Raw genomic sequence first — 12,147 nt, forward strand, 5'->3', positions numbered from 1 at the left:
CCTCCCAAACCCGTGACCTCTACCACCTAGAAGGACAAGGACAAGGGCAGCAGGCACATGGGAACAACATCATCTGCACGTTCCCCTCCAAGTCACACACCATCCTGACTTGGAAATATATCGCCGTTCCTTCATCGTCACTGGGTCAAAATCCTGGAACTCCCTTCCTAACAGCACCGTGGGAGAACCTTCACCACACGGACTGCAGCGACTCAAGAAGGCGGCTCATCACCACCACCTCAAGGGCAGTTAGGGATGGGCAATAAATGCTGGCCTTGCCAGCGAAGCCCACATCCCATGAATGAATTTTAAAAAAAACTTCCGCAAGAAATGTGGGAAATTGTACTAATTTCTGTAATGTATTGCTAAGCAATTACTACAATTATTCATCTATACAAGAAGCATAATGTAAACAGAACAAACTGCTGAAATAATGAGGAATGAGAGGCTTTCGTTCTGAGAAGAGACCAGAAAAACCGGGGCTCTTTTCAATGTAGCAATGAAGTTTAAGAGGAAATCTGATTAAGGTCTTCAAAATTATGAAAGTTTTTAAGGAGGTATATAGAGAAGAGCTATTTGCACTGATTGGTGAGTCAGTAACTAAAGGGCACACATTTAAAATGGAAGGGTTAAGATGATGTTTTTCCACACTGAAATTTATTAGGACATGGAACATCCTACCACAAGGTAGGAAAGGGAAGAGGATAAATATTTTTTAAAATTAAAAAACGTAAAGGGTTATAGGGAAAGGATAGGCCAATTAGCCTCCTCCTGTGCTGTAAAAATCTGTGATTCTAATGCAGGAAAGTATATCAGTAATTAAAAAGGACTTCAGTAACATCCAATCCAATTTACTTGTTGAAACTAGACAAAATGAGCTATTTATTTAGAATCATAAAATTCATGTGTAGTCTGTATTTGGTACAAGTATTACAGAAAATCTGCACTGAAGTGAATGAGGCATTTACTGCTTCATACAATCTCTTGAAGCTGACGCTGTGATTTTAAATAACAATGCAGAACATTACATACATGTGATTTTTATTAAAACCTGTTTTGTTAAATCCAGGTACAATTGGTCGTATTGCAAAGGATATAACGACCTACCATACAATGCTCCTAGTGGCTATATTAGGAGGAACTACAGTGATTCTTGTGGGTTTCGTGGCTGTGCTCTTTTGTTACTGCAGGTAGGGGAGTTAGATATTTCCATGCATAAGAACCTGTGCCCTGGAGACTTGTACGTTTCCCAAATTATTTTGTCCCCCTGCATATTTTGTGTTCTACAAAATGTGACTTCTGGTCTATAATTGAATGTAAATAAATGGTTATTCGTTGAGCATGTGATAATTAAAGACACAGACAATCTGACTGGAATGCCATAGATTTGTTTGTATGGGGAATGGGGAATGTCACAGTAATGCAGTAGGAGATACACTGGTGAGGTTATGGCTAAGGAATGCTGTTGTGCAGATGCAAGGAGGGATTTAGTCCACGTGTAATTTTGCTACATTTAACATGGGAGTGCTTAATCCTGACACTGGATGATTGAAATCAGTAAATATTTGATTGTTTTCGCAAAACCAAGCACTTATAGGTTTGTGTGAACAACACAATGCAGACAAGTCATGGTGTCTTCTTCCAACCTCGGGTACCCTGCAGTGGTTATGGGCATTTCTGTTCACCGCGTGTTCACATTTTTACAGACTTTAAAGTCCATTTTTACTGCCGGTTTAAAAACCTAGGATTTCTTTCAGCTTTATTTTTTAGTGTGAAAATCAGTTTTTAATATTTTTTATTTTGAATATTGTTAAAATTCAAAACAAGGAAGGGATTTTTTTTTAAAAGTACTGTTAAACTAAATGACAACCCATAATTATTTATGTTGTTCACAGACACCATTTTTAGGTGGCTCACCATCACTTAACCCCTAGATTTTATTTTAAATTAAAAGTTTTTTTTATTATTCGTTCATGGGATGTGGGCGTCGCTGGCGAGGCCAGCATTTATTGCCCATCCCTAATTGCCCTTGAGAAGGTGGTGGTGAGCCGCTTTCTTGAACCGCTGCAGTCCGTGTGGTGAAGGTTCTCCCATAGTGCTGTTAGGAAGGGAGTTCCAGGATTTTGACCCAGTGACGATGAAGGAACGGCGATATGTTTCCAGGTCGGGATGGTGTATGACTTGGAGGGGAACGTGCAGGTGGTGTTAGGAACATAGGAACAGGAGTATGCCATTCAGCCCCTCGTGCCTGCTTCGCCATTTGATGAGATCATGGCTGATCTGTGATCTAACGCCATATACCTGCCTTTGGCCCATATCCCTTAATACCTTTGGTTGCCAAAAAGCTATTTATCTCAGATTTAAATTTAGCAATTGAGTTAGTATCAATTGCCGTTTGCAGGAGAGAGTGCCAAAATTCTACCACCCTTTATGTGTAGAAATATTTTCTAATCTCGCTCCTGAAAGGTCTGGCTCTAATTTTTAGACTGTGCCCCCTACTCCTAGAATCCCCAACCAGCGGAAATAATTTCTCTCTATCCACCCTATCTGTTCCCCTTAATATCTTTTAAACTTCGATCAGATCACCCCTTAACCTTCGAAACTCTAGAGAATACAACCCCAATTTGTGTAATCTCTCCCATATGTTGTTGTTCCCATGTGCCTGCTGCTCTTGTCCTTCTAGATGGTAGAGGTCGCGGGTTTTGGAGGTGCTGTCGAAGAAGCCTTGGCGAGTTGCTGCAGTGCATCCTGTGGATGGTACACACTGCAGCCACAGTGCGCTGGTGGTGAAGGGAGTGAATGTTTAGGGTGGTGGATGGGGTGCCAATCAGGTGGCTGTTTTGTCCTGGATGGTGTCGAGCTTCTTGATTGTTGTTGGAGCTGCACTCATCCAGACAAGTGGAGAGTATTCCATCACACTCCTGACCTGTGCCTTGTAGATGGTGGAAAGGCTTTGGGGAGTCAGGAGGTGAGTCACTCGCCGCAGAATACACAGCCTCTGACCTGCTCTTGTGGCCACAGTATTTATGTGGATGGTCTAGTTAAGTTTCTGGTCAGTGGTGAACCCCAGGATGTTGATGGTGGGGGATTCGGCGATGGTAATGCCGTTGAATGTCATGGGGAGGTGGTTGGACTCTCTCTTGTTGGAGATAGTCATTGCCTGCCACTTGTCTGGCAAGTAAAATTTGAAGAGCCTGTTTTTATTGTTCCAGCGGCTCACTGATACTATGATGGTGGAATAATAATAAAAGGGGAACAGTTGCAATCTTGCTCTTTAGTTTAGGTGCGTGACCTGAATTCACATTTGATTTGAAGACCTGAGTCTTCAGGGGCCAATCAGCACACTGCTGTCCCTGCTCCATACCTAACCAGAATGAAAGACTGACATTTGCTGTAGTATAAATAATCTAGTGATTCAGCCCTCACTGCAGTACCTAAAGATAATCCAGGCCCTGTCCAAGGTGCACAGCCTTTGTTTCTACTCCTGCCTAAAATCAGGTCCAGTGTCGCGTGCGCATTGTATCAGTAACTTCAACATTGCCCATAAATCGCTCATTGTGCATGCTGACATCGCGAGTACAATTTTCGTGCATCTCTAAGTCTCATTTTTGGTAAGAAAACATTGGGAAATTTTAGGGGAGGGGTTTCTCAAATTTGGTGGAAATCAATTCACCACCCACGAAAATCCAGGAATTTACCAGTTAGAAATTGGTTTTAAAAAAAAACTGATTTTAAAGGCCCCTGCATATTTTTATTAGTGAGCTATCACATCATCAAACTGCTTTCACTAGTTTAGTTGGACCCTCCACAGGGTATTTTAGAGTTTTGCACTTAAAAGTTTTCATCCGGTCGTCGCTGGCTCCTTGATTCACATTGATCTGTGATGCTGCATATATGGCTGGCACCATTTTAATTTTATTTACATATTTTAAAAATTACTTCTGAAAGTTAATCTGGTGGAGTCAAGCTATCCTACCCAAAATTGTTAACTTTGAACTTCTAGTAATACTTGCTATTTTTTTTGAAAGCCCATTTTCTTGCATTAGTTAAATCAGTACACAGAGCACTATAAAATGGTCCACTTCTGCTGGCCACCAAAATGTTGCCTTTAAGCTTCAGGTGGGAACTACTGGCTTCTGTTTGATGAATGAAGCTTGGAGCTCTGGGACTGCAGAAGTTAATACCATGTCTTGTTCAAAGCACCCCTATTTAAAATTGCTTTAATTGATGAAACTGGCTGGGTCAGTCTGGAGTGAGATCTTTGTTTTAAGTACACGTCATACTCAAAATCAAATAAATAACTTGTCAAAAGTGTAGCTTTTCTATAGCTTGTGACATCAAAAACTCCACAAATTGCTTGTTGTCATTTTCTATTACGTTGTTTCTGTGTAAAAATCGGAGAATCACTGAAATGCAGAAATTTTCCTCCATTTACTAAAATGCATAGTTAGTGTTGATCATTATTATAGAATCATACATCACAAAAGGTGACCATTTGGCCCATCATGCCTATGTTCGGCTCTTTGAAAAAGCTATCCAATTAGCCCCATGCACCTGCTCTTTCCCCATAGTCCTGCATATTTTTTTTCTTTTCAAGTATATATCCAATTCCCTTTTGAAAATTGTTATTGAATCTGCTTCCATCATCCTTTCAAGCATTTATATTGACAAAGTTTTCCTTTATATAATTAAAACCAACTTCTGTTTCTTGACAGAGGAAGATACAGTCATCCACTCAAAAAGCCAAGAAACAAGATTAAAATGGATACCTCAAAGAAGGACCAGACCACATCAACCAGCCACGTGAATTTGCCTCCCGCCACCAAAGAAAACTTAAAACCTGATGAAAAGCCTGCTTCTCAACAGCCCAAGGTTGTCTCCTATAGTCCAAGGAGGGAACTATCTCAAAAGGAAGTGGACGAATTCTGTAAACTTGTGAGTAAAACTGCAGAGAAACAAAATAATGAGAGCTGCAAAATTTATGTCGAAAATTTCACAGTCCGGTCTCGGAAAAAATTCGGAGATAATCTTCACCACAGGGAAACCGTATCTCAGCAAGCAGTCAACAGCCCTGAGGACGTACCCAAAAACGCATTGCAGATTAAACACATGAAAATGCTAGCCAGGAGAAAGGAGATGATAGAAGAGCAGTACAAAATGCAGCACACTGTTAATGAAGAAATGTACCAATTACCGCATATTTCAAATAAACTATTGCCTGTTTATAACCCAACCATGGCCGTCATGCAAACTCAAGATCTTTTTTGTACTCCAGACCAGGTTGCCAGGTCGGCTACTTTGCCCAGGAATAGGCAGATCATATATAGCCCTTTGGCTGAAACACTAACCAGGGACAATTACACACAGACACTTTCTAAAATGCCACTGCATTCTCAACAACAGACCGAATCCCACAGACAACAGCAGATTCTTCAAGGACAACAGGACTATATAAATGCAAAACAGGTCATGGATTCCAAGTCGGTGTTGCCCGCAAACTGGGGAAGATATAGCAACAATCTGCTGGAATCTGTTTCTGTCCCTGGCACGCTGAATGAGGCAGTGGGAATGACTCCGTTTGCCACTGAACTGCAGGGCATATCTGAACAAACGCTATTAGAAATGACCAAAGGCAAGCCTTCACCACATCCCAGAGCATGGTTTGTATCACTGGAAGGTAAGCCAGTACCTCCAATCAGACATTCATGCATGGTTGTTCAGAAACCGAAAAAAGCGCACAGCAATGACACCAGCCTTGATTCAGGAGTTGATATGAATGAGCACCATACTGGCAAGAAGCTGGAAAAGGAAAAGACTTTCATCAAAAGTACACCTGCTTCAAAGAGCCTTTACTCAGAAGACATGGATCTGAGTGGCAGTGAAAGCGGGACCACTGTCTGTACCCCGGAGGACCTGTCCTTCAGACACATGCTCGATATAGGAAGCGACCAGATAATAGAGGTTGAAGAAGAACAAAGTGACAGAGATTTGCAGGAGGACGAGCTCAGTCTAACCCCCCCAAACAGAAAGGGACGATTGAGTACTGATGGAGATGGGGAAGATAGTAAAAAAAGTGTTTGGCAGAAAAGAGAGGAACGGCCTCTGATCTCTATAAACTAAGTTGAGTTGCTTTGCTTCCAAATCTTTACAATGGAACAAAAGCATGTTATTGGTTCTGTGGTTAATCTAGCACTCTATTTTACTGATTAGTTACAGTTCATTGTACTGAATAAAGACATCCTGTTTGTATAAGGTGTATCTCTTGGATCTCTCCATATCTTTAATATACTGTAAATAATTACGCACAGGGTTATCAAGCACCAAGTTATTTGTGTCCTTTAGACTTTTGCCCCAGAACCTGTTTATATGAAATTGATAAAGATTATCTAATTAGTTTTCAGTATCTTTTCGCAGCAAAACCTTACCTCCTTTCTCTTTCAAAGTGCTTGCCCCTCTTTAAAGTCTCTCACCTCTGCCACTGTAAACTCTAGCAAGAAAGAAAGCAAGTGAACCCTCGTCTCCTCTATTAGTGTTTAATGTCAGTCTGTTATGTAAATCTGTTAGCACTCTGCCCTCAAAAGGTAGACATGGTTAAGTCCGAGTCATCTGTTGTGATTAATTGTGTGTTGCCCACACGAGAGCTGATTTAAGAACTAAATAAATATATTCTGAATAGAATGCTGACTTAACTTGAATCTGTATCAACAAAGGGATGATATGCAGCTTTATCTTGAGGCTGATATCATGACTTGTTTGTATTTGAACATGAAAATAGTACAAGACACCGCCTTTAACAATTTATACAAATTAAATTTATTCCCAAAACTTGATACAATATATAGTTTTGCACTAAAGGATACTTTTATAAAATATTAAACCATGTATATGTTTTTAAAAACTCTATTCCCAAAAGCACAAACTTTTCAAATTTACTAAGCAACAGGAAAAGGTTGTAAAACTTTGTATGTATTAATTCAACAGGCAACATTTTCAAAATGGAGGTTGATGTTTGGTCTGAGAGGCTGCTGTTCATATATAAATACATACAGAGAGGCACATAGTTTACAACTAAATCTAAAAGACTTAAGAATAAGCAATATTTGTGAATCCCTTTTAAAACCTAGCCATAAAAGCATAACTATAATTTGTTCTTTTTGTGACAGAGGTGGGCAGAAAATCTTGAAATAAATTGTTTTTGGGTTTTGCTGATGAGCAGCATCAAAGCAATATATATACTGTAACATTTGTTTCCATTGTTATGATTCATGTAATGAGCCCCAATCATTTTGTTGCATTTAACTTGATTCATTTCAATGGAGATTTCCATTTAGATATCCTTTCAGATTCTGAAGAAACACTGGGACTTTTAAAGTTGATATAAAGCTACATGGCACTGTGCTGCGGACATTGAGATTTGAAGTGAATCTTCCTAACCGTTGCTTTTTGTACCCTGTTGTTCTGGTTTGCAACAATCCAGACAGTTCTCCTGACCAGAATACACTTTTAGTATACAGTTCTGCAACTAATTCTGCTTAACCTTGTTCAGATCAGACTCATTATTTTCAGTAAATAAGGTGCATATCTTGAAAAACAACCTGCATTTTCATTTTGTAGTTGACAAAATGCTGGAACAAAAGCAGGAGCCTGCTGTTTTGTGAGACCATTGGGAAGTATTTTATTGTATTATATGTTTTAGGAAAAGTGTTTATTCAGTGTGGTGTCAAGCATGGTTGCATGTTCATACATTTTATTTGTTATCAAAGCCAGTTTTGCCATTAGACTCATGTTCAGTGTAGTATTTCTAAGGAGTAGTGAATTACATTCAGAATTGTTTTAATGCATTGTTTAAAACCCAATAAAATTGAACTGAGTTTCGTTTACATTGTGTTTGACTCAAATGCACATAATGTAGTGCACAGTTACCCAAAATGCATTTGGCCTTGACATCACGCTGTGGAATGCAGAATGCATTAGTCTGAAATTTCTCTGTCCACTTTTAGCAGAAGCATCAATGCATTTATTTGAAATAAGTTAATGTCGCTGCTATCGTAGTGAAGAGAGGAAATTCAGATGAAAGTGTAGAGTTTGCATACACCATTATTTCGCACTGTAATTTCAAAGCCTTTATTAAATTAGAATAATCATTATTTAATTTAGTAGCCAAAGGTAAGACTTTTTTAATATAGTTTGCTGAGTCTTCAACCTTAGCTATGTCACTGGAGGGAAACTCCAAATGAAGGCCAGGCACCTATCACAGCTGGGGAGGGGAAGCCAGGGGGAGAGTAGTGACTGGACAGCTCTCCTGGTGGCAGGTTCACATCAGTATTGTTGATACCTCAGAGCACATCCTACCCTTCCCTTTGGCTACAAGTTGTATGTGGCCTAGGAGACGAAAGGGGAGGAAAATGGAAAACAGCAGAAGATGCACTTATTTTAATTTGAAAATTTTTAGGTTCAGTATTAGTCTGTGAATGGGAATCATTAAACCTAGTAATGCCATTTTCAAAAAGACATATCTACAGTTACACATGCTAGTATGTATATCAAATACAAATAATTTTATTTAATAATTGTTAACAACAAATGTTTCTCGCCAAATCCTCAGGTTATATAGTACTACTAACAAAATACAAGTAAAAAGTGAATGCATGCAATTGCAAAACCCCATCCAGAATGTTATTGTACATAACATTCCCCTGTTACAAGTATTTTCCAGTCACAATAACAATTACAGAGGCTTACAGGTAATGTAGATTGTGCCTAATTTTGAAACCAGAACATTTGCCATTTCTGAGACAATCCAGACTCCAAAAGACAGCATAAATGACACAGACTATTCTCAAAGGTGATTTCCCCCCAAACCATATATTATGACTTGCAAGTCTGCTTCAGGTGGAATTGGCAAAAGTGGAATTGCTCCATGGGGCAGTACAAACTGGATGCAAGACGTGTAAGACTTACACACACACACACACACACACGTCCTCATCATCATTTACCTCAGTCAATTATTAAAATCACAAGCTAGTTATTTTGAGTTCAAAATAACTTTCTTGCAAGCTATTTTGGTGAGGCGGAGAGTGTCAATAGATGAAGGACTAAGGATGGTGGAATCAAAGGTAAAATGTGATAGTTGTTGGCAAGACTTGGGAGAGAGACGGTGTATCTTTTGGAAAATTGAAAGAAACAATTTCAGTGCCCCACTAAAGGACACTGGAATGGTCATGATGTAGTGATTCAGCTCCTGCTCATCGAGTTCTGGAGGTTGGGTGCATCGAGAGCATGTGATCTGAAGAAAGCCAATGAATGTAGAATTGAATCACCAGCAAGAGTGGATGGGATTGGAAGATGACCAGAGAAAGCCAGTGATGTAAAGAAAAATGGGAGCTCAGGGGGACTCTTGAATTGATTGGTAAAAAGAATCTAAGGATCTTTATTCCAGAGCATGTGATGTTATTAAGGATGATCTTTGCTCACAGGTGGAGACTGACTCACAAGCAGGAATTTCACAACTGAGTTATACAGATTTTTTTTAAAAGGCAGGCAACTTCACACTGCAGTATTCCATTTATTTGACACATGCATGCTTCTCAAGTGCTGCACAATTTGCTGAGTTCTCCATAGTTGCAGTAGGAATTTTACTTTGTTTCCTGTTACATAATGCCACAGTATGTGAACCATTGTCTCTTTTCTCAAAAAGGGTTTCAGTTGATGGTTTCAGCATGACATGTTTATTAGCTTATATTAATTACTTTGAAAAAGTAACATCTCTTAAACATTCCACATTGAATGTTTAAGAGATTAGGAAGTAAAAAGATATGTGCATGACTTGTCTGATAGGGTTTAAAAATGTAAAATAAATTTATATTGCGCATGGGGGAAAAATGAAGTTGAGCAGGCCCAATAACGGGCTCACCTGAGTTTGCAGCACAGAGGGAGGGTGGGCATGGTCCCATTTTCCCTAATTTGAATAGGCTATTAGGCACATGAAAAGTTTGCCCAGAGATCTTGGCATGTAGCACACTTGACTGATGATGGGGTATTCTGGGGAGGGAGGGAGGGCTGCAGCTAGCCACAAAAATGCAAGTCATGGTGGGGACAGAAAAGTGGAGTAATTGATCACAATAACACAGTGGCGACAGTGTTCCCTTTGAGACTGAGGAATTGGGGATCCTGCTGAAGGAGGTGTATTAAAGGAATGTGGCACTATTTAGGGCTGAAGACCAACCTCCAGGTGCAAACTACATTGAAGATCACCAAACAAGGGCAGCTCTTCCCACAAAATCTGTGCAGTCATCCAGATTCCTTGCACCTGACTGCAAATTAGGAAGACGTTTGCTGGGACTTGCATCAGGTGTCGTTTATTTGCAGGTGTCCCTCAGGAAGATGATGCTAAATGTGTTCCTCACTGTTGCATTTTTTCTAGTATGCCTCATCCAGAATGGCACCAACATAAGATGGGACCTCCCACACCCTCTAGGACGTACCATGTCAAGGTTTCTTTAACACATTGGTCTTTTGCAGACACACTTTCATTGTGCCAAAGCTGCAAGTGCATTTCTCTTACAGGTGGAAAATTTATTTCATTGCTGTTTACTGTGCGCAAATTGGCTGCTGCGCTTCCTACATTGCAACAATGATTACATTTCAAAAAGTACTTTATTGACTGTGAATCGTTTCAGGCCATCCTGAGGTTGTGAAAGGTGCTATATAAATGCAAGTTTTTTCTTTAAGAAACAATTGCTCAGGCTCACAGCCCAAGGCCCTCCTCTGCTCTTAGCAGGTTTCTCAGTGGGGTCAGCAGCCATGGAGATTAGCCCAGCTCTCTTAGGAGCTAATTTCCCCACCCCACCCCAGTGATTCTTCTTCCACTATGGGCTGCTGTTTACTAATGACATTGTGGCAGCTTCCTGAATAACAGCCACTGATGTTTCACAGCAACTCAAAAATACTGAAAGGATTGACAGCAAAAAAAAATTGAGACAGGCCAGAGTTACCAGCAAAAACTGAATGCTTGGACTAAAATACAGCAACATTTACTAGAAAATGCAAAATAAATTCAGAAGATCACGAGATCTATCTTTAAGAGGCGTGCCTGAGGCCAGACATTGATGCGCATAATGATATTGCTATAACTAGGTACCATCTCAACCCTTTCATATTTTGCATGTAAGCCGAAGCATTGATGTGAGGAATCCCAATGCCCACAGGGGCACCATCTGGGCTATCTTGCACTGAAGGGATGCCTCGTGCCCTGAAAACTCTGACCAGCCGATGCTTTCGTTCCAAGGTGAAAATAATGAAATTGTTGCCTCTTACAAACACAATGGGGAGAAATTGTGATGTGTCTTGCATGTTTTTGAAGTTCAAAACGGCCGCGACTAAGTCAAATATAGCAGCACGACGCTCCGTGCTGGAAATGCGCACACGGCATTTTGGACTGGGCACTCGATAGGTGTCCATGGCGACCGCTTGAAACAAGAGCAGGCATCATTTAAATATGATAGTAAGGATCCTGCGCCTGAATCAGGGCCCTTTTGTTAAATTAGTGTTTATGCGCGCCTGAAATATCACTTTCTTAACCTGCCCAGCAGATCATGGTGGTGACAATTGGTAAGCAGATTTCACAAGGCATCCTCACTTGCATCAAGGTAAGTATCTGTTAGTTGTTTTAAGCTGCTGCAGTGCTTTTGGGCCAGGATTTTGGCTGTTTCGGCAAGTGTATCTCTGTTTAATACTTTTGCTGAGTGAGTTTGAGGGGGGCAAGAACTGTTTCACAGAATTTGCTTGTTCTGAATTGCTGAACATGGGGATGCTGCTGGGCTTACCAGTGAGATTCCCAAATCAGGTGGAGGAACAGGAGCAAGGAAGGAAACAAAAACCTGCACAGGCTGCAAGAATGGGGTACAGGAGGCATTACAGCATGTGGGTATTCAGGAACAGAACATCATACCTGAACCTCACAGAGGAGCAGTGTGTAAGGCAGGTGCATTTTAACAGGGAGACAGTCACTTACCCGTGTCACCTGTTGCAGCGAGAATTGGCATCCAACACCAGGGCATGCACTGCACTGCCTGTGGTAGTGAAGGTCACCATGGCTCTAAATTTTTATGCCTCTGGCTCCTTCCAAACTGCTCTTGGTGTCCT

General features: G+C 40.5%; 1 protein-coding gene across 1 annotated transcript in view; it reads left to right on the forward strand.

The window, feature by feature from the left end:
* fam171b (family with sequence similarity 171 member B) overlaps positions 1–7,869 on the forward strand; it is a 41,831-nt gene extending 33,962 nt beyond the window's left edge. The window contains exons 7-8 of the mRNA XM_067986814.1: positions 1,070–1,190; positions 4,716–7,869. Of these exons, the coding sequence (XP_067842915.1) occupies positions 1,070–1,190; positions 4,716–6,120 (1,526 nt within the window). The 3' untranslated portion in view covers positions 6,121–7,869. The remainder of the gene's footprint in view (positions 1–1,069; positions 1,191–4,715) is intronic.
* Positions 7,870–12,147: the final 4,278 nt, after the last annotated feature.

This window comes from Heptranchias perlo, chromosome 7 (assembly GCF_035084215.1).
Source record: "Heptranchias perlo isolate sHepPer1 chromosome 7, sHepPer1.hap1, whole genome shotgun sequence".
Lineage (NCBI taxonomy): Eukaryota > Metazoa > Chordata > Chondrichthyes > Hexanchiformes > Hexanchidae > Heptranchias > Heptranchias perlo.